The sequence below is a fragment of the Carcharodon carcharias genome, chromosome 13 (assembly GCF_017639515.1).
Source record: "Carcharodon carcharias isolate sCarCar2 chromosome 13, sCarCar2.pri, whole genome shotgun sequence".
Lineage (NCBI taxonomy): Eukaryota > Metazoa > Chordata > Chondrichthyes > Lamniformes > Lamnidae > Carcharodon > Carcharodon carcharias.
The window spans coordinates 771,562-799,298 of NC_054479.1; the positions used below are offsets into that span (position 1 = coordinate 771,562).

At 45.3% G+C, this 27,737-nt stretch overlaps 1 protein-coding gene across 11 annotated transcripts in view; it reads left to right on the top strand.

Moving 5' to 3' along the window:
• ncor2 (nuclear receptor corepressor 2) overlaps nt 1–27,737 on the top strand; it is a 501,645-nt gene that overhangs the window by 307,685 nt on the left and 166,223 nt on the right. For all 11 annotated transcript variants that reach the window (XM_041202112.1, XM_041202119.1, XM_041202114.1 and 8 more), the window contains 4 exons: nt 7,943–8,046; nt 10,987–11,137; nt 18,900–19,046; nt 20,468–20,554. In XM_041202112.1, coding sequence (XP_041058046.1) covers nt 7,943–8,046; nt 10,987–11,137; nt 18,900–19,046; nt 20,468–20,554 — 489 coding nt within the window. The remainder of the gene's footprint in view (nt 1–7,942; nt 8,047–10,986; nt 11,138–18,899; nt 19,047–20,467; nt 20,555–27,737) is intronic.

Below are 27,737 nucleotides of genomic sequence, written 5' to 3' on the forward strand. Positions count from 1 at the left end.
TGCAATCATATGCTTTTTCTTTAAGCTTGATACTGCCTTTAACTTCTTTAGTTAACCACAAATGTTGGCCCCTCCTCTTGGAATTTTTCTTCTTGTTGGAATGTGTATTCTGGAATATCCCTTTAAATGTCTGCCACCACATCTCTGTTGACCCATCCCTTAACCTAATTTGCCAATTCACTTTCACTAGCTCTGCTTTCATGTCCTCATAATTGGCCCTTACATAAGTTTAAAGTACTATTCTTGGACCCACTCTTCTCTCCCTCAACCTGAATGTGAAAGTCATTCATACTATGATTGTTGCTACCTAGTAGCACCTTCACTATGAGGTCATTAATTAAACCTATCTCATCGCAAAATACCAGGTCTAGTATAGCCTAATCTCTGGCGCCAGAACGTGCTGTTCTAAGAAACTATCCGGAAAACACTCTATGAATTCCTTATCTAGGCTACCTTTGCCCATCTGATTTTTCTAGTCTATATGTAGATCAAAATCCCCCATGATTGTCACCATACCTTTCTGACAGGCTCTCATTAATTCCTCCTTTATACCTTGTCCTACTGTGTGGTTACTGTTAGGGGGCCTGTAGACACTCCCACAAGTGACTTCTTGCCTATATCATTTTTCATCTCTACTCAAACTGCTTCTATATCCTGGTTTTCTGAATGTAGGCTATCCCTCCCTAATGTGCTAATACCATCATTAATTAACAGAACCACCCCTCCACCTTTTCCTGACTTCCTGTCCTTCCTAAATGTCACATACTCTTCAGTATTCAGGCCCCAATCTGTCATCCTGTCTCTATAATGGCTATCAAATCCTACTTGTTTATTTCTATTTGCGCTATCAGTTCATCTGTCTTGTTTCGAATGCTATGTGCGTTTAGATACAGAGCCTTCAGTTTTGTTCTTATGTTATTTTTGTAATCTCTAGCCTTATCTGCTGATTTACTCTTGGATTTATGCTCCCCGACCCTTGCAGTCACAGTCTGCTTATCATTTCCTACATTAATACCTTTCTCTCTTTGATTTACCACATCTTCCCAAATTTGATCCCTTGCCTCCCCTATTTAGTTTAAAGTCCACTCTAATTCCCTAGTTATGGGGCTCGGTAGAACACTGGTCCCAGCACAGTTCAGCTGTAGACCATCCCAACAGTACAGCCCCCACTTTCCCCAGTACTGGTGTAGAATCTGAGTAATGGGTGATAGATAAAATAAAGAGGAATTTGAGGTTGGAAGCTAGGCTTCTGCAGCCTGTAAGTATATTGGTTTAGAGATTAAGCAAATAAGTTGGGAGTGACATGGAATCAACAGTTTTATTCAGAAAATGTCAATCACATCCCAGTAATCAGGCCAGGTCCTCACAAAAAGAGGATCCTGCATCCAAGGAAGAAACAGACCAGTTGAGAAGTTTGATTGGGCAGTTGAACTGGTTGTGCACTCAGACTAGACCTGACGCTATTTATGATGTGTTGGAGCTGAGTACTATGATGAAACATGCTGCAGTTGAAGAAGCTCTGAGAAATGAAACATTAAAGAAATTAAATTAAGAGAAATGTGCACTCTGGTTTCCAAAACAAAAACAGAAGTACCTGGAAAAACTCGGCAGGTCTGGCAGCATCGGCGGAGAAGAAAAGAGTTGACGTTTCGAGTCCTCATGACCCTTCGACAGAACTTGAGTTCGAGTCCAAGAAAGAGTTGAAATATAAGCTGGTTTAAGGTGTGTGTGTGGGGGGCGGAGAGATAGAGAGAGAGAGAGGTGGGGGGGGGTGTGGTTGTAGGGACAAACAAGCAGTGATAGAAGCAAAAACAGAATTACCTGGAAAAACTCAGCAGGTCTGGCAGCATCGGCGGAGAAGAAAAGAGTTGACGTTTCGAGTCCTCATGACCCTTCAGATCATCAAAAGATGTCAACGACAATAGTACAATAGAACACATAGGTGTTAAAGTTGGTAATATTATCTAAACGAATGTGCTAATTAAGAATGGATGGTAGGGCACTCAAGGTATAGCTCTAGTGGGTTTTTTTTTAAATAATGGAAATAGGTGGGAAAAGGAAAATCTTCATAATTTATTGGAAAAAAAAGGAAGGGGGAAGCAGAAAGGGGGTGGGGATGGGGGAGGGAGCTCAAGACCTAAAGTTGTTGAATTCAATATTCAGTCCGGAAGGCTGTCAAGTCCCTAGTCGGAAGATGAGGTGTTGTTCCTCCAGTTTGCGTTGGGCTTCACTGGAACAATGCAGCAAGCCAAGGACAGACATGTGGGCAAGAGAGCAGGGTGGAGTGTTAAAATGGCAAGCGACAGGGAGGTTTGGGTCATTCTTGCGGACAGCCCACAGGTGTTCTGCAAAGCGGTCACCCAGTTTACGTTTGGTCTCTCCAATGTGGAGGAGACCACATTGGGAGCAACGAATGCAGTAGACTAAGTTGGGGGAAATACAAGTGAAATGCTGCTTCACTTGAAAGGATTGTTTGGGTCCTTGGACGGTGAGGAGAGAGGAAGTGAAGGGGCAGGTGTTACATCTTTTGCGTGGGCATGGGGTGGTGCCATAGGAGGGGGTTGAGGAGTAGAGGGTGATGGAGGAGTGGACCAGGGTGTCCCGGAGGGAGCGATCCCTACGGAATGCCGATAAGGTGGGTGAAGGGAAGATGTGTTTGGTGGTGGCATCATGCTGGAGTTGGCGGAAATGGCGGAGGATGATCCTTTGAATGCGGAGGCTGGTGGGGTGATAAGTGAGGACAAGGGGGACCCTATCATGTTTCTGGGAGGGAGGAGAAGGCGTGAGGGCGGATGCGCGGGAGATGGGCCGGACACGGTTGAGGGCCCTGTCAACGACCGTGGGTGGAAAACCTCAGTTAAGGAAGAAGGAGGACATGTCAGAGGAACTGTTTTTGAATGTAGCATCATCGGAACAGATGCGACGGAGGCGAAGGAACTGAGAGAATGGGATGGAGTCCTTACAGGAAGTGGGGTGTGAGGAGCTGTAGTCGAGATAGCTGTGGGAGTCGGTGGGTTTGTAATGGATATTGGTGGACAGTCTATCACCAGCGATTGAGACAGAGAGGTCAAGGAAGGGAAGGGAAGTGTCAGAGATGGACCACGTAAAAATGATGGAGGCGTGGAGATTGGAAGCAAAATTAATCAGAGATGGACCACGTGAAAATGATGGAGGGGTGGAGATTGGAAGCAAAATTAATCAGAGATGGACCACGTGAAAATGATGGAGGGGTGGAGATTGGAAGCAAAATTAATCAGAGATGGACCACGTGAAAATGATGGAGGGGTGGAGATTGGAAGCAAAATTAATCAGAGATGGACCACGTGAAAATGATGGAGGGGTGGAGATTGGAAGCAAAAACTCTGGTTTCCAGCCTGGGGGGGGATTCAGAAGATATGAGGTTAGTCATTTTTAGCAATGCCTCACATGCCGATCTTCCAGATGGATATTCTAGCACAGCAGGGTTCATCATCATCTCAGTGGGAAAGAATGACAAATGTTGTCCATTGGTCAGGGAAGAAAAGAAAATAAAAAAGGATAGTGAAAAGCACCTTAGCTGCTGAAACACTGGCGTCATTAGAAGCGATAGATATGGGGGTGTACTTACCTAACATACTGATATAAATACTATACAAGGGACAACCTGAGAAAAGTTTGCCCATAGAATGCTATGTGGATAATTGTTCTCTTTGGGGCAATGTTCATTCAACAAAGGGTGTCACTGGAAAAGGTTGAAGATTGACCTTACCAGCATAAAGGAAATGTTGGGAAGAGGAGAGATTCTTAAAATAAAGTGGATGGATGCAAAACAATAATTGTCAGACTGTTTGATAGATTACACGTGGGCTAAATTGTCAGGGAGATGCCTGATCCAAGAAATTATTAGATGTACTGGAAGAGGGATGCCTTGTGTTATAAGGAGCAAGCAGTCCATGTCCAAATGCAACAGGATCTGGACAATATCCAGGCGTGGGCTGACAAGTGGCAAGTAACATTCGCACCACACAAGTGTTAGGCAATGATCATCTGCAACAAGAGAGAATCTTACCATCACCTCTTGACATTCAATGACATTACCATCACTGAATCCTCCACTATCAACATCCTAGGGATTACCATTGACCAGAATCTGAACTGGACCAGCCATATAAACACTGGCTGCAAGAGCAGGTCAGAGGCTGGGAATTCTGCAGAAAGTAACTCACCTCCTGACTCCCCAAAGTCTGCCCACCATCTACAAGGCACAAGTCAGGAGTGTGATGGAATACTCCCCACTTGCCTGGATGAGTGCAGCTCCCACAACACTCAAGAAGCTTAACATTGTCCAGGACAAAGCAGCCCGCTTGATTGGCACTACATCCACAAACATTCACTCCCTCCACCACCGAGGCAAAGTGGCTGCAGTGTGTACCATCTACAAGATGTACTGCAGCAACTCGCCAAGCCTCCAAACCCACAACCATTACCATCTAGAAGGACAAGGGCAGCAGATAGATGGGAACACCACCACCTGGAAGTTCCCCTCCAAGTCACTCACCATCCTGACTTGGAAATATATCGCCGTTCCTTCACTGTCGCTGGGTCAAAATCCTGGAACTCCCTCCCTAACAGCACTGTGGGTGTACCTACACCACATGGACTGCAAAGGCTGAAGAAGGCAGCTCACCACCACCCTCTCAAGGGCAATTAGGGATGGGCAGTAAATACTGACCCAGCCAGCGACGCCCACATCCTGTGACAAAGATCAGTATTCCATTAGCTTTTTCAATTATTTTTTTCTACCTGTCTGCTCGCATTCAATGATGCCTGTAGTTGGACCCATAAATCTCTCTGCTCCTTCACCATTCCAAGTTTCTTCCATTTAGAAACCACTCTGATCTTTTTTCCTTATGTGCAAAGCAGATGACATCATTGAACGACATCTGCCACAATTTAGCCCACGTGTAATCTATCAATGTCCCTTTGCAACTTTCTGCTCCCATCCACAGTATATATTGTGCCACCTAGTGTTGTCAGCGAGCGTGGATAGAGACTGGCCAGGATTTTCCATGCCCGCCACCATCAGGTGTGTTGGGTGGCCTGAAAGGACAATATGGCACGATCAGTTTCACCACAGCGTTAAAGCAGTTTGCAATTGTCTGCCCAGCCCATCGATGGCCGGTCATGTTTCCCGCCATCGGCCATTGGGAACCTCACTGTAATACATCACATCACTATTAGGGCAGCCCGCTGGAATTGTTCCCCCCGTTGGATCGTCTGCCCACGTCAGCGGGAAAACATGTTGATGTGTTTCACAACCGCACATAAGCAACGAGCGCCTCGCAGGCTGCTCTTCGCTTGGGACTTCAAGGTTTGTTTACCTACCTTGCTTCGGTCAGCACTCGCAGTCAGCAGTGCCAGGCTTCACAGAGAGCATCACATCGCTTTTCGGAGGGCTCACGGGTAGGTCTACCAGATTAGCCATAAGTAGGTGGCTTTTCAATGGCTGCAGGGCAAGGTCTTGCTTAGGGAAAGGGGGAGAAGTGGCTTCTGGCAAGGGAAGAGGCTGCAGGGGGAGGGCTGTACTAGAGGGGAGGGGGGTATCCCAGGGTGATCGTGGAGGCACATATTGACCTGTGCAAATGGCCTCAAGATGGCCGAGGAGGCAGTCTCCAGAGGAAATGAGGCCAGACGGACGTGTGAGGGAGTGTGAGAGTATGGGTAGTGATGTCCCTTGAGCTGGCAGTGAGTGAGATGCCAGTGAACGTGTGATGGGCTTGTGTGTGAGTTTAGAGTGAATAGATGTTTGCCTTCTCCTGGCTGTATGGATGAGGTTATTCATCCTCTATCTGCATTGGATGGACAACCTCCTCTGTGCAGCATTGGCACTGAACACCACTGCCAGCTGTGGCCATGCTGGACTGGTGATGCTGCTGCCTGTCCTGTGGCCACAGCAAAGGTAGAGGACATCACAGTGGGCCCTTGTGGTGTCCAAATGGCATTCCAATGATGTGTCATTAAACCTGGGGGCTGCAGTCTTTCTGCCTTTCATGGACATCTTCCCTGCAGTGATCGTGGGCTGGAAGCACCAAGATGTGTGCACGCAGCTGGACTTTAAATATGGTGCCTCATGTGATGAAGCGGTGAGTTGATGGTGTGGCGGGTGAATGAGACCCAGCCTGCCATGGAAACAGCGTGTTTCCCTGGAATGCATAAGTAATTTGGCGGGTTTGGGATGATATGGTGTGACACAGAGAGTCTCTGTGTCAGTGGGTTTATTGGGAGAGTCTCTGTGTCAGTGGGTTTATTGGGAGAGTCACTGGGTCAGTGGGTTTATTGGGAGAGTCACTGGGCCAGTGGGTTTATTGGGAGAGTCACTGGGCCAGTGGGTTTATTGGGAGAGTCACTGGGCCAGTGGGTTTATTGGGAGAGTCACTGGGCCAGTGGGTTTATTGGGAGAGTCTCTGTGTCAGTGGGTTTATTGGGAGAGTCTCTGTGTCAGTGGGTTTATTGGGAGAGTCTCTGTGTCAGTGGGTTTATTGGGAGAGTCTTTGGGTCAGTGGGTTATTGGGAGAGTCTCTGGGTTAGTGGGTTATTGGGAGAATCTCTGTCAGTGAGTTTATTGGGAAAGTCTCTGGGTCAGTGGGTTATTGGGAGAGTCTCTGTGTCAGTGAGTTATTGAGAGTGTCTCTGGGCCAGTGAGTTTATTGGGAGAGTCTCTGTGTCAGTAGGTTTATTGGGCGAGTCTGAGACAGTGGGTTATCGGGAGAGTCTTTGTGTCAGTGGGTTTATTGGGAGAATCTCTGTGTCAGTGGGTTTATTGGGAGAGCCTCTGGGACAGTGAGTTATTGGGAGAGTCTCTGTGTCAGTGGGTTTATTGGGAGAGTGTCTGTGTCAGTGGGTTTATTGGGAGAGTCTCTGGGTCAGTGAGTTATTGGGAGAGTCTCTGGGTCAGTGAGTTATTGGGAGAGTCTCTGGGTCAGTGAGTTATTGGGAGAGTCTCTGGGTCAGTGAGTTATTGGGAGAGTCTCTGGGTCAGTGAGTTATTGGGAGAATCTCTGTGCCAGTGGGTTATTGGGAGAGTCTCTGTGTCAGTGGGTTACTGGGAGGGTCACTGGGAGAGTCACTTTCACTGGGTTAGTGGGCGAGTCAGTGAGTCACTGGGAGAAGCACTGGGTCAATGGGTTTCTTTGTTCATGTTGATTCTTCCCTGAGTTTAATTGAGAGATTCTCATTGTTGTTTTCCAGTCCTTTTAACAGCAATAAAACTGCAACAATCGTCCCTAAGAGCTCATTAACACACACTCTACATGACAGCCCCACAAGCAGAGCTATGATATCAGACAAAGTGCTCCCCCAGCACTGACCCTCCGACAGTGCAGCACTCCCTCAGTACCAAACCTCTGACAGTGCAGCGCTCCCTCAGTACTGACCCTCCAACAGTGCAGCGCTCCCTCAGTACTGACCCTCCAACAGTGTGGCACTCCCTCAATACTGACCCTCCAACAGTGCTGCACTCCCTCAGTACTGACCCTCCGACAGTGCAGCACTCCCTCAGCACTGACCCTCCGACAGTGCAGCACTCCCTCAGCACTGACCCTCCGACAGTGCGGCACTCCCTCAGCACTGACCCTCCAACAGTGCAGCACTCCCTCAGTACTGACCCTCTGATAGTGCGGCACTCCCTCAGTACTGACCCTCTGATAGTGCGGCACTCCCCTCAGTACTGACCCTCCAACCGAGCAGCACTCCCTCAGTACTGACCATCTGACAATGTGATCCCCAGGAACACCTGTGTTAGATCAAGAGACTGCTGCTCACTGAGCAAGCGTACATTTCACATTCAATCTTTTCATATAGTTTCTATGTGACTATCAGAAGAGTTTGATCTAAAACCTTGTCTTTTTTCTTATGTATTTTTAATTGATAATTTGTTCTAGAGATGGCTTTTTTCTTCTTGCAGCTTCGCCTCTGTGTCTGGTTCAAGGTGGAAGCATCACACGGGGAACTCCAGGAACCAGGGTTCCCTCTGAAACTGCATTGTCCTATAGAGGCTCCATCACTCAGGTAAGACCTCATATTGGACCGAATCAGTAGAATGGGATGAATGGTCTGCCAGATCACTGAACCACTCTCTGATTCTATGAAAGAAATGAAAAAGGAAAGAAGTGTATTTTTGAAATGATTTTCACCACCTCAGGATCTTCCAAAGCATTTTACAGCCAATGCAGTATCTTTGAAGTGTGCCCACTGTTGTAATGTAGGAAACACAGCAGCCAATTTGTGCACAGCAAGCTCCCATACTCAGCAATGTGAAAATGAGAATATAATCTGTTTGTGTAATATTGATTGAACAATGAAAACTGTCTGGACCACCAGGGAGAACTCAGCTGCCCTTCAAAGTAATGCCTTAGAATCTTTTACACCCACCTGAGAGAGCAGGCAGGGCCTTGGTTTAACATCTCACCTCAAGGGCAATATCTGTAATAGTGCAGCAATCCCTCAGCCCCGACTCTTCAACAATGCAGCAAAATCAAGATACAGCCTGCCACTTGGGAGAAAAATAATTTAAATTGGAGTGCAGATTTTATGGTCTGTGAAGTTGTTGAACTCAATATTAAGTCCGGAAGGCTGTAAAGTGCCTAGTCGGAAGATGAGGTGCTGTTCCTCCATTTTTCGTTGAGCTTCACTGGAACAATGCAGCAGGCCAAGGACGGACATGTGGGCATGAGAGCAGGGTGGAGTGTTAAAATGGCCAGCAGCTGAGAGGCCGGGGTCATGCTTACAGACTGAGCAAAGGTGTTCTGCAAAGCGGATCCTCCTTGTTTCCTCCAAATCAAAACCAGCTTTAAACACTGTTTTCCAGGCATGGTTTCTTTCCAAAGGCATAAATCACCATGTGACCCTTTTGTAAACAGTCCACTGGGGTCAAGAGGTTTCCAGCTTCTTTAAAACTGCTTAATTACCTTTTCCTGTAAAATGCTGTCTTTTCCAGGAACAGCAGCAACCAGAATCCTCACATTAACCCCTTTAAGGGGCAGTGTCTTTTAAAACACAAATTCTTCTGGAATGTTCTTAGACCTTGAAGATGAACCATTTTCTGTGATGAAAGCATTATGACAATTTCAAATCTGAGATTGATAGTTTGTTGTTGCGTAAGGGAATTAAAGGATAAGGAGCCGAGTTGGTGAAATGGAGTACAGATCAGCCATGATCTAATTGAATGAGGTGGAACAGGCGTGAGGGGTTGAATGGCCTCCTCCTGTTCCTGTGTTCTACACTAGAAGGATAGTTAGGCAATGGAAAGACTACATGTACAAGAAGGCTGTCTAGTATAAGGAACTAGAAATACAGAAAAAAAACTTTAAAATATTGAACTGTTGCCATCAGAACAGAAGCGATGATGGGACAATTTGCTCAGTCCTTAAACCTCTCTATATTAGATAGAAACAGACAGTTAACATTGATTGAGGGGTTCAGATATAAATTAAATGTGAAAGATTTAGGACAGAGAGGGTTGGGAAGTTGTGGAGTTAGTAATATTCACACCACACAAGTGTCAGGCAATGACCAATTCAACAAGAGAGAATCTAACCATCACCCCTTGACATTCAATGGCATTACCATCGCTGAATCCCCCACTATCAACATCCAGGAGGTTACCATTGACCAGAAACTGAACTGGACTAGCCATATAAATACTGTAGCTACAAGGGGCTGGGAATTCTGCAGAAAGTAACTCACCTCCTGACTCCCCAAATCATGCCCACCATCTACAAGGCACAAGTCAGGAGTGTGATGGAATACTCTCCACTTGCCTGGATGAGTGCAGCTCCCACAACGCTCAAGAAGCTCAACACCACCCAGGCAAAACAGCCCACTTGATTGGCACCCCATCCACCACCTTCAATATTTACTCCCTCCACCACTGATGCACAGTGGCAGCAGTGTGTACCATCTACAAGATAAGCACCTTCAGCAGCATCTTCCAAACCCAGAGCCACTACCATATAGAAAGACAAGAGCAGCAGATAGATGGGAACACCACCACCTGGAAATTCCCCTCCGAGCCACTCACCATCCTGACTTGGAAATATATCGTCGTTCCTTCACTGTCGCTGAGTCAAAATCCTGGAACTCCCTCCCTAACAGCACTGTGGGTGTACCTACACCACATGGACTGCAGCGGTTCAAGAAGTCAGCTCACCACCACCTTCTCAAGGGGCAATTATGGATGGGCAGTAAATGCTGACCCAGCCAATGATGCCCACATCCCGTGAATGAATCAATAAAAATTCACTCTGTGACAAGTGAGTGATTGAAGCAGAGATCAGGTCAACGTTGAAGAATCAATTAGAGGTGATCGAGAAAAAGGGGGAAACAGAGTATAGGAAAAGGGCAGATACATGGGATCAGGATACTGTTTGTGTGACAACAGCACCAAGTAGTGATTCTGACTGGCCTGCTTCCCAGATGCAGACATTGATTGAATAGTCAGGTCAAAGGGCAGTGGGAAAGTATTGCACCTCTGTTGGGATGTTTTCCACAATGGTGTGTCACATTTGTGGCAATTACACAACATTATCAACAGTTAATTGTGCACTAAAACGTTTAGTGTATTTGCATACACTGAAATGTAGGGAATTGAACAATTGGCTGATGCAGACAGTGACTTGCTATATCATTATAATTAACGTTCCCATGATAAAGCAGGCAGCTGCTGTGAAAGTTCCATACTATACATAGATTGTTTCTGTGCTCTGATGGGGCTCTATGTTTCATTTAGTTCAGAAGTACTTTTTTGTGTTGTTCTTTCCTCAGTCAAGGGGCTATCTTCTCCCTCGGCTGGTCAGTCCTGACTTCCTCCTGGCCTCTCCTAGTCTATATTCATGCTATCTGTCGTGTTTCTGAACTAAATGGCGTAAAGAGTCCCATCTGCTTTGCTCTGGCATTGAATGTTCTCATTCACTCTATAATGCCCATTGTCCCCCATCTACATTTATACAGGGAACCCCAGCAGAGGTTCTGTATAAAGGAACCATCACCAGGATTATTGCAGAAGACAATCCCAATAGGAATGAAAGAGTGCAAAAGGAAGCCTCGCCGAAAGGACATGTCATCTATGAAGGAAAAAGTGGCCATGTGCTGTCGTACGATGGTGAGGATCTTTAATAAAGCTTTCAAACACCACATGTTCTGTCATGTGACAACGTGGAACGACAAATTCGACAAACGTTCTCCGGTTCTAAAATCTATAAAGCTGCGCCTCACATCCTCCAGACCTTCCGGAGTGCATCACTGAATGAGTTAATCTAAAATCTAATCACTGTTCTTATGTAGCCAAAAGTGACACTCAGTTATTGCACAGTAAGGTCTGTTACGATCCCTGTAGGCACTGATAATTGTTTAAAGGAAAGACCAACAAAAAGAAAACCACTGGACGAGATTTCACTTTTTAAAACTTTTTACTGTAACAGACCAACTAAAATCAACATAATTCAAACATTGATTAACAGTTGAAGGATATTTCAAGCAAAAAGGTAAAGTTCACTTTAAATATTCAATACAAAAAGATACATTTCACCTAATTATAAGCGCTCGCATTACTTCCTGAACAAGAGTGGCATCACATGCAATCCCACAGTCTTTTCAACTTGGTCTCCACTATGTAGGATCTCTCACTTCCCACTTAATTATTTTGGCCCTTGAGTAACATGCAGCAGCAGCCGTAATCGGACACGGTTACCACCGACAAGGCACAAGTCTATGAGCTCCCTTTCACTGGGGTCATGACAGTCCTGAGACTCTGAGACTTGGAGACTCCCTTCTCAACTCTTTAAACAATCTGATGGGCTCTGGCAACACTGAGACAGCAGCAATGGGTATTGTCCAATCCACAATCCCTCACTCTTCCTGTTTACAGCTCTCTGTCCTTTCCAACTGTATCATACACACCGTAACACAATCTTTGCTGTATTCTCAGAGAACTGCTTTAGTGCAAGGATCTGTTTGAAAACTGCCAAACACAATACTGTTCTATTCGGAGAGAACCATGCTTGTTTCCTCTCGCATGACCCCTTTAACTGCAATTGACTTTATATTTACCCTTTGCTTTTTAGCTGCTCATCCTCATGGCAACCCCGGGTCACATGGGTATTCCTTGGAACCAAATGATGTCATAATCATCAAACCAATTAACTCTCAGAATACTCTCCTGTTCACTTTGGTCTTAAAAGAGATACCACACAAAAATAAAGTGTAGGCTTTTCCGAAAGCACATGAATCACCCCAGGTCCCACAAACAGTCAGCACAGTTAATAAGCAGTTAACCTGTTTTAGTGATGTCAGTTCAGGGGCAAGTGTTCACTAGAACACAATGAGAACAATTCAGCTGATTTTAATAGGGACTGAGATCTTTTAAATTAGCCTGAACAATGTTTAATATCTCAATCTCAAAGTTGGCTCCTCCAACAGTGCAGCATTCCCTCAGTACATATAAAGATACGAATCAGGAGCAGGAGTAAGCCATTCAGCCCCTCAAGTCTGCCCCACCATTGAATAAGATCATGGCTGACCTGATTGTGGATTGAAACCCCACTTTCCTATCTGTCCCCTGAAAGCCTTTGACTCCCTTGTCAGTTGATAACCTATCTAACTCAGCTTGAATATGTTCAATGACCCAGCCTCCACACTCTGCGAGGAAGAGAATTCCACACACTCACAACCCACCGAGAAAAAAAATTCTTCTCATCTCAGTCTTAAATGGGCAACCCCTTTTTTAAATGGTGTTACCTAGTTCTAGTCTCCACCACAAGGGGAAACATCCACTCAGCATCCACCCTGTCAAGTTCCCTCAGGATCTTATATGTTTCAATAAGCTCACGTCTCATTCTTCTAAACTCCAGTGGATACAGGTCCAGCCTGTCCAACCTTTCCTGATAAGATAAGCCTGAATCCCAGGTATTAGTTGAGTGAACCTGCTCTGAATTGCTTCTAACACAATTATATCATTTCTTAAGTAAGGAAACCAGAACTGTACTCCAAATGTGGTCTCACCGACACCCTGTTCAACTGTAGCAAAACATCCCTACCTTTATATTCCATTCCCCTTGCAATAAACACCACCATTCCATTTGCCTTCCTAATTACTTGCTGTACCTGCATACTAACACAATGTAGTTCATGTATCGGGACATCCAGTTCCCTCTGTACCTCAGAGTTCTGTAGTCTCTCTCTAAATAATGTGCTGCTTTTTTATTCTTCCTGCTAAAGTGGACAAGTCCACATTTCCCACATTATACTCCATCCGTCAAATTTTTGTCCATTTACTTAACCTGTTTATATCACTTTGTAGCTTCATTACATCATCTTCACAAATTACCTTCCGACCTATCTTTGTGTCATCAGCAAATTTAGCAACCGTACCTACAGTCCCTTCATCTAAGCCATTGATATAAATTGTAAATAGTTGAGGCTCCAGCACTGATTCCTGTGGCACACCATTAGTTACAGCTTGTCAACCCAAAAATAACCCATTTGTCCTTACTCTCTGCTTCCTGATAGTTAACCAATTCCCTATCCAACACAGTACTGACCCTCCAATAGTGCAGCATGACTTCAGTACAAACCCTTCAACAGTGCAGCACTCCCCCCTGTACTGACTCTCCAACAGTGACGCTCCCTCCGTACTGACCCTCTGACAGTGCGGCGCTCCCTCAATTCTGACCCTCCGACAGTGCAGCGCTCCCTCAGCACCCATCCTCCGACAGTGCAGCACTCCCTCAGTACTGACCCTCTGACAGTGCAGCACTCCCTCAGTACTGACCCTCTGATAGTGCAGCACTCCCTCAGTACTGACCCTCTGACAGTGCGGCACTCCCTCAGCACTGACCCTCTGATAGTACGGCACTCCCTCAGCACTGACCCTCTGACAGTGCAGCACTCCTTCAGTACTGACCCTCTGACAGTACGGCACTCCCTCAGCACTGACCCTCTGACAGTGCAGCACTCCCTCAGCACTGACCCTCTGACAGTGCAGCACTCCTTCAGTACTGACCCTCTGACAGTGCAGCACTCCTTCAGTACTGACCCTCTGACAGTACGGCACTCCCTCAGCACTGACCCTCTGACAGTGCAGCACTCCCTCAGTACTGACCCTCTGACAGTGCGGCACTCCCTCAGTACTGACCCTCTGACAGTGCGGCACTCCCTCAGCACTGATCCTCTGACAGTGCGGCACTTCCTCGGCACTGACCGCATTGTGGCTCTTTACTGAGTACTGTGATCAAAGTGTTTGTCAGACTTTGTTATGCATGGTGCAGTGCTTTGTTTTAACAGCAGAATCACTCAGCTCTAAAGTGATGATGTTCTCAGTATTGCTACAGTCTGATCACAGAATCTCACAATCTTTGCAGTGCAAGCGGAGGCCATTCAGCCCATCGAGTCCGCACTGGCTCTCTGAAAGAGCATTCCGCCTAGTCATACTTTCCTGCCTTATCCCTGTAACCTTGCTCATTCTCTCTTTTAAGCTAACAATCCAATTCCCTTTTGAATACCCTCGATCAAACCTGTCTCCACCACCCTTTCAGGAAGTTTGTTCCAGACTCCAGCCACCCTCTGGGTGAAAATATTTTTCCTCATCACATTTATTCCTTTTGCCAATTATTTTGATTCTGTGCCCTCTAGTCATTGATGTTCACTATTTACCCTGTCCATACCACTCAGGATCTTGAATACCTCTATCAGGTCTCCTCTCAGCCTTCTTTTCTCCAAGGAAAACAGTCCCAACCTCTCCAATCTATCCTCATAGCTACAGTTCTTCATCCCAGAATCATTCTTGTGAATATCCTCTGTACTCTCTCCAATGGCTTCACATCCTTCCTCAAGTATGGCACCCAGAACTGGACACAGTACTCCAGATGAGGCCGAACTAGTGTCTTATACAAGTTCATCATGACCTCCTTCTTACTCTTGTACTCAATGCCCCTTCTAATAAAGCTTAAGACACTATGCTTTATTAACTACTCTCTCGACATGCCCTGCCATCTTCAATGACCTATACATATACACCAAGCTCCCTCTGTTCCTGCACCTCCTTTAGAGGCTCTCCCTTTATTTTATACTGTCTCTTCATATCTTTCCTGCCAAAATGAACAATCTCACACTTCTCTGCATTGAACTTCACTTGCCACTTGTCTGCCCAATCCACCAACATGTCTATGTCCTTTTGAAGTACAAGACTATCCCCATCACAGTTGACAACATTTCCAGTCTTCGTGTCTTATGCAGATGTTGAAATCATTCCCTGAACACCACAGTCTAGGTCATTAATATATATCAGGAAGAGCAAGGGTCCCAACACTGACCCCTGGGGAACTCCACTACAAACTTTCCTTCAATCTGAAAAACAACCATTTATCACTACTCTCTGTTTCCTGTCACCCAGCCAATATCTTATCTAAGTGCCTACTTTCCCTTTTATTCCATGAGCTAGAATTTTGTTCATGAGTCTGTTGTGTGGCAACGTATCAAATGCCTTTTTGAAAATCCATATACACCACATCAACAGTGTTTCCTTTATCAACCTTCTCTGTTACCTCCTCAAAACAGTCCAGCAAGTTAACTAAACATGATTTTCCCTTGATGAACCCATGCTGGCTTTCCTTAATTATCCTGCACTTGTCTACATGACAATTGGTTTTGTCCCATACTATAGTTTCCAGAAATTTCCCTACCGCTGAAGTCAAACTGACTGGTCTGTAGTTGCACCCCTTTTTAAACAAGAGTGTAATATTCACAATTCTCCAGTCCTTCAGCACCACCCCTGTGTCTCAGGAAGACTGGAAGATTATCACTAGTGCCTCTGCAGTTTCCACTCTCACTTCCCTCAGTACCATTGCATGCACCTCATCTGGTCCTGGTACCTTAGGCTATCTTTATTTAAAATAGATTTCTTACACCACCTTCTCAATTGTAAATTATTCTACTGTACCAGTTACTCCCCTTTCTCACCTCAGCCTGGGTGGCATCTTCTTCCTTTGTAAAGGCAGATGCAAAATACTCATTTAATACCTCCGCTTTTTGTCCTGTCTCCATGTGCAAGTCCCCTTTTTTATCCATAATCAGCCCTACTCTTACTTTTACCACCCTTTTATTATTTATACGCTCAAAGAAAACTTTGGGATTCCCTTTTATGTTCACTGCTGGTCTCTTTTCATGCTCTCTCCTTGCTGTTCTTATTACTTTCTTCACTTCCCCTCTGGTCCTTCTATATTCAGTCTGATTCTCCGTTGTATTTTCTACCTAACATCTGTTATACGAGCACTTCTTCCTTTTCATCTTCCTCTATCCTCTTATCATCCACGCTCTCTGAATTTTTTTGTCCTACCTTTCTCATTTAAGGGAATATACATTGACATTCCCTGCAATACTGTTTCTTTGAAGGAGGCCCATTGTTCAGTCACTGTCTTTTCTGTCAACATTTGATTCCAACTCACTTGACTCACGTACATTCTCGTCCCATCGAAGTTGGCTTTCCCCCAATTAATTAGTCCTGCTCTGGATTGTTCCTTGTCCTTTTCCGTGGTCAACACAAACCTTATGATACAAAGGTCACTGTCCCTAAATGTTCTCCCACTGATATTTGATCCACTTGGGCCAACTTGTTCCCCAGAACTAGGTGCAAAAGTGCCTGAACTCTCGTTAGACTGGAAACATGCTGCAGTAAATGATCTTGAACACATTGCAGGAACTCTCTCCCCTCTTCCCTTTGCACTATTCCTACCCTGGTCTATATTTGGATGATTGAATTCTCCTGTTATGATAACTATAATTCTTGCACTTCTCCGTAATCTCTTTGCAAATTTGTTCCTCCACATCCTTTCCACTAGTCTATTTACTACACCGATCAATGTTATTGCATCCTTTTCATTCCTTACCTGTAGCCAAAGAGATTTTGTCCTTGACCTCCTCCAGAACATCCATTCTCTCCGCAGTACTGTAATGCCATTGTTAATCAACACTGCCACTTCCCCCACTTTTCTCCCTTTCCCACCTCTCCTAAACGCTTTTACCCAGGAATATTTAACGCCCAGACCTGCCCTTCTTTGAGCCAGGTTTCTGTTATAGCAATAATATCATAGTTCCATATGTCAATCTGTGCCTGTAGCTCACCAACCTTATTAACCATACTCCGTGCATTCTCCTTCTTGCACATTAGCCATGATTTAGGCTTTACTTTCCCCCTTACTCTGACCCCATCTAGTGACTTACTATTGCCTACTCTAATTCTATCAATCTCTCCAAGTATTCTCTTTACCTTGATACTACTATCTGATGTATCCTCCTTATCAGTTAATACTTCTATATTCCCAGTGCCAGTTTTTCTCCTCTCCACTCTGAATTTTCTCTCGGGTTCCCATCCCCTGCCAATCTAGTTTAAAGAAACTGGTGATAAGGAGCAAATGGGACCAAAATAATATACCAAATGCTTGTTCTGTGAAGATATTGCTGTTTAAGACAATGTATTGACAATGTTGAGACTGGTTAGGGAGTCGTGCAGCGTGAGGGCCATAACAGCATCTGACTGACTAACACTGTCACTAATGAGCAAATGCGAACTACTGGATTACGCAGGACCTCCCAGTATAGATCCTCAGCTCACCACCCAGGTACAAGAAAGATTGACCATGTCAACGGAGATAGAACTTCCACACGTGCAAACTTCCACACATGTAAACTTTTGTAATGTACCTTAAGGGATAGCCGCATATCATCCACTAGAAGGGAAGTGTCATGTGATCCAGTCTCAGTTTCACTTTGCCCTGTGTAGACCTTTGTTCCCAAAAGCTAGGTGAATGTTTGTAGCTTGCTTCTTTGGTTTAAACAAACCTGATTCTATAAACCATAGCTCTAAATCCTGCTTAAACAGTTTGAATTCAGATAGTAGGTCAGTTCCATCCCAATTTATACTGGGGAATTTTGTGGACATTTTGACAATATCCGTTTGACCTTCCTCCTTGTTTAATTCAATTTATTGTTCAACTCCTGAAGCCATCCATTATAATCACAACCTTCTCTGGCCCGCAGTTTATGGTGGTTTTGTTTGCCTTTTTTGTTTGACTCTCCCTCGCTCACTATGGACCCAGCCTACACCCTGGTCACTTATCCTTCATGACAGAGCTAACCTGGTGCTGGTCCCCTCACCGCACTGTCCCACTCACTGAGCTGGCAGGCTCTGCGCTGCAGTCTCACCACAAGGGAATAGTCCATCTGTCTGCTTATCAGCTCTTTACTTAAGCACCATCTTGGCCCTGTGTCTTCAAAACTTTTCTGTGCAGTCACCATGCAGTGATTTCAACACTCCCCAACACTATGAGCTCATTGTGGTCTGACCAAAACGTCAAGGGTTGTCTCATGCCACGTAGCACAATATAAGGCTGTTCACCCTGTCATACCTGTATTTAATCTTGTTGCCAGGCTGTTTGACCACCGCTGAGCGCCGTGTCGTGTTTTTATAATGGTATAAAGGCACCAACCACTTAAGGAATTGGGTAAACATGCTGCGGGTTCATTTATTTAAACCCAGCACATGAGAACAGATATACACGGACAGAAAGCTTGAAGACATCAGCAGCAGAGCTGTGTGTGCTGTGTTCTGCTCACAAGCCTAAATGAAACTGAGACTGGATCACATGACACACTATCTTTGAGTGATTGTATGCTGCTATCCTTTAAAGCCATTTTACAACAGTGGTCTCAGTTTCACTCTTGCCTGAGAGCAGAGCACAGAGCTTTTTGAGTGTTGTGGGAGCTGCACTCATCCAGACAAGTGGAGAGTATCCCATCACACTCCTGACTTGTGCCCTGTAGATGGTGTGCTCTAGTTTTTCTACCAATTCATCTTCTGTATAATGAATCAGGTTTCACACCAGAAAATTCAAAAGACGATCCAGAGAGTTCTGCAGCCATGAATGAAGTTGTTGGAATGAAACGGAGCTACAAGATGATGGAAGGGGGCATCGCATGGGGTTTAACAACACAGGATCCACTTCCTTCCAGCTATGAGGGTAAGTGAGACGAAATCTCTTCGCTGTCTAGAATTCCCCAAATCACATGTCAATTAATCATGGCAATTCATGCAGCAGCTTAGATTGTCACTCAGTCATGCTCAAATCAATCAGTTAAGGATGAGACATCCTATAAACCCTTTTTCACAAACTGATCAGTCAGTTGGTTTATTGTTACTGAGAAAACTCATATTGTTTATTTTTATAACAAGTTTGAACTTGCTGGGGCAAAACAATAATTGAAATGGTTAAGAGAATGTTCAACATTATCTGAAAGGGGACTGGGATCCAAAGGGGGTAGAAGTTTTGTTACAGTTATAAAGAGCTCTGTTCAAACCCAGTCTGGAGCAGCTGTGTTCAGTTCTGGGCACCACAGCTCAGGAAGGACATATTGGTCCTTGGAGAGGGTGCAGCACAGGTTCACCAGAATGACACCAGGACTAAACCGGTCAAAATTACGATAGGTGCATGGACCAGGCTGTATTTACTTGAGTTTGAAGATTATGGAATGATCTAATTAAAAAATCTCACCTTTCTTTTCAAATCTCTCCATGGCCTTCCCCCTCCCTAGCTCCACAACCCATAATGAGTGCAGCTCCTACAACACTCAGGAAGCTCAACACCATCCAGGACAAAGCAGCCTGCTTGTTTGGCACTCCACCCACCACCTTAAACATTCACTCCCTCCACCACCAATGCACAGTAGCAGCAGTGTGTACCACCTACAAGATGCACTGCAGGAATTCACCAAGGCTTCTTAGACAGCACCTTCCAAACCCACAACCACTACCATCTAAAAGGACAGGGGCAACAGATAGATGGGAACGCCACCACCTGGAAGTTCCCCTCGAAGCTACTCACCATCCTGACTTGGAAATATATCGCTGTTCTTTCACTTTTGCTGGGTTAAAATCCTGGAACTCTCTCCCTAACAGCACTGTGGGTGTACCTACATGGACTGCAGCGGTTCATGAAGGCAGCTCACCACCACCTTCTCAAGGGCAGTTAGGGATGGGCAATAAATGTTGGCCCAGCCAGCAACACCAACATGCTGTGAACAAACAAAAAACCCTCCCATTATTCTACACTACTCCAGTTCTGGCATCTTGAGCATCCCCAAATTTAATTACTCCACTATTGGTGGCTGCGCCTTCAGCTCCCTGGGCCCCAACCTCTGGAATTCCCTCCCTACACATCTCTGCCTCTCTACCTCTCCTTCCTCCTCCACAACATTCCTTAAAAACTAACTCTTTGACCAAGGTTTTGGTCAACTGACCTAACATCTCCTTGTGTATCAAATGTTGACTTGGGTAATGCCTTGGGATGTTTTGCAATGTTAAAGGCACTATATGTATATTCAAGTAGTCATTTAGTTTCCAGGGTTAGATTTCTCATTGGAGAATAATGGTTGTGTGTTTCAGGGCTGATGCTTCATGCTGTTTCCAGGGACAGACTGGGTAACTGTGACTCTAAAGAACGTTCGCAGATTCAGGGCTCAATCATACAAGGTATACTTTGTTCAGCTGCAGTCAATGATATGAAAATCTTCAGTTGCAGATTGTTGAGAATCCATAGTGTCAGTGCTCTCTCTCTCTCTCTCTCTCTCTCTGTCTATTTACATTCACATCTTCCCTTTCTAGTTCAAACAGCCAAAATTCACAGAAGTAATTTTGCTGAGATAGACACACAGTTTCCTGCAATCCCTTGCCTCATTAACCCAACTGAAAACAGTTTGGGTTCCTCAGAGGAGAAGGCGAGAGAAGGACCCTGGGACAGGCAGTCAACAGCACAGAATCACAGTGCAGAAGAGGCCCTTCGGCCCATCGAGTCTGCACCGACACGTGAGAAACACCTGACCTACCTACCTAATCCCATTTACCAGCACCTGGCCCATAGCCTTGAATGTTATAACGTGCCAAGTGCTCACCCAGGTACTTATTAAAGGAACAAAAACAAAAACAGAATTACCTGGAAAAACTCAGCAGGTCTGGCAGCGTCGGCGGAGAAGAAAAGAGTTGACGTTTCGAGTCCTCATGACCCTTCGACAGAACTTGTGTTCGAGTCCAAGAGAGAGTTGAAATATAAGCTGGTTTAAGGTGTGTGTGTGGGGGGCGGAGAGAGAGAGAGAGGTGGAGGGGGGGTGTGGTTGTAGGGACAAACAAGCAGTGATAGAAACAGATCATCAAAAGATGTCAACAACAATAGTACAAAAGAACACATAGGTGTTAAAGTTAAAGTTGGTGATATTATCTAAACGAATGTGCTAATTAAGAATGGATGGTAGGGCACTCAAGGTATAGCTCTAGTGGGGGTGGGGAGAGCATAAAAGATGTAAAAAAGAAATAAATAAATAAACTTATTAAAGGATGTGAGGCAACCCACCTCCACCACCTTCGCAGGCAGTGCATTCCAGACCATCACCCCCAAAGGTTTTTCCTCACATCCCCCCTAAACCTCCTGCCCCTCACCTTGAACTTATGCCCCCTTGTGACTGACGCTTCAACTAAGGGGAACAGCTGCTCCCTATCCACCCTGTCCATGCCCCTCATAATCTTGTACACCTTGATCAGGTCGCCCCTCAGTCTTCTCTGCTCCAACGAAAACAACCCAAGTCTATCCAACCTCTCTTCATAACTTAAACGTTTCATCCCAGGCAACATCCTGGTGAATCTCCTCTGCACCTTCTCCAGTGCAATCACATTCTTCCTATAATGTGGCGACCAGAACTGCACACAGTACTCCAGCTGTGGCCTCACCAAGGTTCTATACAACTCCAACATGACCTCCCTACTTTTGTAATCTATGCCTCGATTGATAAAGGCAAGTGTCCCATATGTCTTTTTCACCACCCCACTAACATACCCCTCTGCCTTCAGAGATCTATGGACACACACATCAAGGTCCCTTTGTTCCTCAGAACTTCCTAGTGTCATGCTGTTCATTGAATACTTCCTTGTCAAATTACTCCTTCCAAAGTGTATCACCTCACACTTTTCAGGGTTAAATTTCATCTGCCACTTATCTGCCCATTTGACCATCCCGTCTATATCTCCCTGTAGCCCAAGACACTCAACCTCACTGTTAACCACCCGGCCACTCTTTGTGTCATCCGCAAACTTACTAATCCTACCCCCCACATAGTCACTTATGTCATTTATATAAATGACAAATAATAGGGGACCCAGCACAGATCCCTGTGGTACGCCACTGGACACTGACTTCCAGTCACTAAAGCATCCTTCTGTCATCACCCTCTGTCTCTTACAACTAAGCCAATTTTGAATCCACCTCATCAAATTACCCTGTATCCCATGTGCATTTGCCTTCTTTATAAGTCTCCCATGTGGGACCTTGTCAGAGGCTTTGCTGAAATCCATATAAATTACATCAACTGCACTACCCTCATCTACACACCTGGTTACATCCTCAAAAAGTTCAATCAAATTTGTTAAGCATGACCGCCCTCTGACAAAGCCATGCTGACTATCTCTGATCAAACCTTGCCTCTCCAAATGGAGATAGATTCTCTCCTTCAGAACTTTCTCCAATAGTTTCCCTAGCACTGATGTGAGACTCACTGGTCTGCAGTTCCCTGGCTTCCCTCTGCAACCCTTCTTAAATAGCAGAACCACATTAGCTGTTCTCCAGTTCTCTGGCACCTCCCCCATGGCCATAGAGGAATTAAAAATGTGGGTCAGAGTCCTTGTGATGATCTCCCTTGCCTCCCTCAGCAGTCTGGGACACAAATTATCGGGACCTGGAGATTTATCCACTTTTAAGCCTGCCAACACCTCCAATGCCTTGTCACTCCCTATATCAATTTCCTTAAGAACCTCGCAGTCTCTCTCCCCGAGTTCGATACTTTCACCCTCATTCTCTTGGGTGAAGAATGATGTAAAGTATTTGTTCAACATTGTATCGATGTCCTCTGGCTCCACCCATAGGTTGCCCTAATGGGCCCTACTCTTTCCCTGGTTATCCTCTTCCCATTGATATACTTATAGAATATCTTGGGATTTTCCCTACTTTTACCAGCCAGAGCTTTCTCGTATCCCCTCCTTGCTTTCCTAATTGCTTTCTTAAGCTCCAACCTGCACTTTCTGTACTCCACTAATGCCTCCGCTGATTTGCTTCCCTTGTACCTGCTAAAAGCCTCTTTTCCTTCTCATCATAAACTGAATATCTCTGGTCATCCATGGTTCTCTGAGCTTGTTACTCCTTCCTTTCACCCTAGAGGGAACAGGTTGAGCCTGTACCTTCCCCCTTCAGAATGTCCTGCAGCTGTTCCGTAACATCCTTGACTCTGGCACCCGGGAGGCAACATACCTTCCTGGAGTCATGCCTACAGCCGCAGAAGCATCTGTCTACTCCACACTAACGAATGCCCTACCACTATTGCCCTTCCACGCTTCTTCCTCCCCACCCCCCCCCCCCACAAAACAAGCAGCTGGACCACCCACAGTGCCATGGCCATGTCTCTGATTGGCCTCCACAGAGGAACCGCCATTCTCACTGTTTTCCAAGGCTGATAAACGGTTTGCCAGCGAGATGCACTTGGGAGATTCCCTCACTACCTGCTGCCTGGTCCCCTTCTTCTGTCTGGTTGTCACCCATTCCCCCTCTGCTTGAACTTGCTTCAGCTGTGGGGTGACCACATCCTGAAACGTGCTGTCCACGAACCTCTCAGCCTCGTGAATGCATCGTAGTGCCCCCAGCTGCCACTCAAGCCCCAAAACCCGGAGTCGAGTTGCTCCAGCGGAGGGCACCTCCTGCACACATGGTCCTCCGGACCGCCAGGAACTTCTACGATTTCCCACATAGCGCTAGATGTGCAAATCACAGGAGAACTTATTTAGCCAGTATGTAGAAAGGCCAACAAGGGAGGGGGCAGTTCTGGACCTAATATTCAGAAATGAGCCCAGGCAGTTGGAAGGCGTACCAGTAGGGGAGCATTTTGCAGATAGTGACCATAACTCAGTTAGATTTAGGATAGTTATGGAAAAGGATAAGATTGGGCTGGGAATAAAAGGTCTAAACTGAGGAAAGGCTAATTTTACTAAGATGAGATGCGACTTGGCCCAAGTGGACTGGGAGCAGCTACTTGCAGATAAAACTGTGTCAGAGCACTGGGAAGCATTCAAGGAGGAAATAGCGAGTACAGGGCAAATATGTTCCCATAAAGACAAAGGGGGGGACCAAGTCCAGAGAACCCTGATGTCAAGGGACATAAAGATTAGTATTAAGAGAAAAAGAGAAGCTTATGGCAGATACCGAGGGCTCAATAAGTCGGAGTCCTTAGAGGAGTAAAAAAAGTGCAGGGAGGGACTTTAATAGGAAATTAGGAAAGCTAAGAGAGTGCATAAGAAAGCATTGGTGGGTTGAATAAAGGAAAACTCAATTTTAAATATATAATGAGCAAGAGAATAACCAGGTAAAGAGTAGGGCCAATAAAGGACCATAGAGGTAATCTGTGTGTGAACCCGGAAGACGTGGGTACAGTCCTCAATGAATACTTTGCGTCGGTCTTCATAATGGAAAAGGACGGCACAGGTATAGACATCAGGGCGGAGGACGAGGAAATATCAGAGGAAATTAACATAAAGGGGAGGTGCTAGCAGGTTTAGCAGCCTTAAAAGTGGATAAATCCACAGGCCCGGATGAGATGTGTCCCAGGCTGCTGATGGAGGCAAGGGAAGAGATATCAGGGGGCCTGACAGTAATTTTCAAAACCTCTCTGGCCACAGGTGAGGTGCCAGAGGACTGGAGGACTGCTAACGTCCCATTATTAAAAAAAGGAGGAAGGGATAGACCAGGAAATTACAGGTCAGTCAGTCTAACCTTACTGGTGGGGAAGTTACTGGAAAGAATTCTGAGGGACAGAATATATCTGCACTTGGAGAGGCACAGATTTGTTAAGGGGAAGTCATGTTTGACAAATTTGATTGGATTTTTTGAGGAGGTAACCAGGAGTGTTGATGAGGGTAATGCATTTGATGTGGCCTACATCAGCTTTAGCAAGGCTTTTGATAAGGTCCCACATGACAGACTGGTCAAGAAAGTAAAGCCCATGGTATCCAAGGCAAAGTGGCACGTTGGATCCAAAATTGGCTGAGATGCAGGAAGCAGGGGGTGATGGTCGAGGGATGTTTCTGTGACTGGAAGTCTGTTTCCAGGGAGGTACCGCAGGGCTTGGTGCTGGGGCCCTTGCTGTTTGTGGTGTACATAAATGATTTGGACTTAAATGTAGGGGGTATGATCAAGAAGTTCGCGAGTGACACGAAAATTGTTAGGGTGGTAAATAGTGAGGAGGATAGCTGTAAACTGCAGGAGGATATCAATGGACTGGTCAGGTGGGCAGAGCAGTGGTAAATGGAATTCAACCCGGAAAAGTGTGAGGTAATGCACTTGGGGAGGGCTAACAAGGCAAGAGATTTACACTACGAATGGTAGGACCCTGGAAAGTACTGAAGATCAGAGGGACCTTAGTGTGCATATAGATCCCTGAAGGTAGCAGGGCAGGTAGATGAGGTGGTTAAGAAGGCATATGGGATACTTACCTTTATTAGCCGAGGCATAGAATACAAGAGCAGGGAAGTTATGCTGGAACTGTATAAAACACTGGTTAGGCCACAACTGGAGTACTGTGCAGTTCTGGTCATCACATTAACGGCAGGATGTGGTTACACTGGAGAGGGTGCAGAGGAGATTTACCAGGATGCTGCCTGGGCTGGTGTGTCTGAGCCATGAGGAAAGATTGGATAGGCTGGGGTTGTTTTCCTTGGAGCAGCGAAGGTTGAGAGGGGACCTGATAGAGGTGTATAAGATTATGAGGGGCATAGATAGGGTGGATAGGAAGACACTTCGTCCATTAGTAGAGGGGCCAATAACCAGGGGGTATAGATTTAAGGTAAGAGGTAGAAGGCTAAGAGGGAAGTTGAGGAGAAATTTTTTCACCCAGAGGGTGGTGGAAGTCTGGAACTCACTGTCTGAAAGGGTGGCTGAGTCAGAAACTCTCATAACATTTAAGAAGTATTTCGATATTCACTTGCGTTGCCATAGCCTCCAGGGCAATGGGTCAAGTGCTGGTAAATGGGATTCGTGTAGTCAGATCTTTATTGACCGACATGGACACGATGGGCTGAATGACCTCCTTCTGTACTGTAAACATCTATGAGCCTCTCAGGTTTTGTTTGCTCCAGATTTGAATGAAGCCTCAAACCTCTGAGGCAGAGAGTGTATATTCATTCTCGCTCCAACCGGGGGTCACTCTCACTAGTTCTATACAGGATTGTGAGATCTTGTAATTTTCATCATAACTGAATCACAGAATTATTACGGTGTAGAAGGAGGCTATTCGGCCCATTGTGTCTGCACCAACTCTCTGAGCGTTTTAACCTAGTGCCAATCTGCTGCCTTTTACCTGTAACCCTGCACATTGTTTCTATTTAAATAATCATCCAATGCCCTCTTGAATGTCTCAGTGGAACCTGCCTCCACCACATTTCCAGACAGTGCATTCCAAACCCTAACTACTCGCTGTGTGGAAAAGCTTTTTCTCACCTCACATTTCCTTCTTTTGCAAAACACTTTAAAACTGTGACCTCTGGTTCTCGATCCGTTTACACGAGGGAACAGTTTCTCTGTATCTATCCTGTCCAGGCCCCTCATTATTTTGAAAACATCTATCAAGTCTCTTCTCAGCCTTCTCCTCTCCAAGGAAAACAGCCCCATTAGAGAATGTGACCGACTGAGAAGGAATGGTGAAATATTTGAAAGTAAACATTGGGGATAAAGGAGCAAAAGGGAATTGGAGTAGCAATGTTCACTGGGACAGGGCAGGGCGAGACGGAGTGGGTATGGGACAGGGCGGGGGGACAGGGTGGGGATGGGACAGGGTAGTGTGGAAGGGACAATGGGGAATGGGACAGTTCAGAATACAACAGTTCAGTCTGGGACAATTTGCACTGGGACAGTATGAGATGGTCTATTAATCTCTAAGAGATTTAAGCACTCAGTTACTGTATGAGTTAGAATTGATATCATTTTAAAATGTAATAAAGGTAAAAAAACAACTTTTTCTGAGTTTTTCTTAAAACGATGCACTCATTCCTTTTCACCTGTGTTTTTGCTGAGATACTCTGGCATTACCCCCGAGATACTCTGGCCTTACCCCTGAGATATTCTATGTTGGGTTCCTACAACAGGAAAATAAATCCAATGCAGCTGAACTCAAAGTGCTTCGGGAAAGAATTTCTCATTGGACTCTGACTTGGGACTCTGGAAATCATGTGAACTAATATTCATTTCTGTGGTTCTTGTGCTGTAAAACTCCTTTTCTCCATGCCCCCCTTTACTGTAAGTGTGCAGGTTTGCATGTGCAGAGTAGGGTGTTGAAGATAGTCCTCCCCCAGGTTTTTGAATGTGAAATTAATTTAACCTTCTGAGTTAATCCTAACTCAAATTTACTGCAGATTAATAATAAATTAGATCACAAAAACTGAGGGATTGCGAAAACATGCCATCACAATTTTTTTAAAGAAAAATAATTCAAATTGCCTTCTGCTTACAGACAAGTTGGTAAGAGGAAATAGGTACAGTTTGCTTGTCTCTCTCCTGCGCATAACACACGGGTATTAACTCTGGGATATTCTGGAATTAACTGAGATACTCTGGCGTTAACACAAGATACTT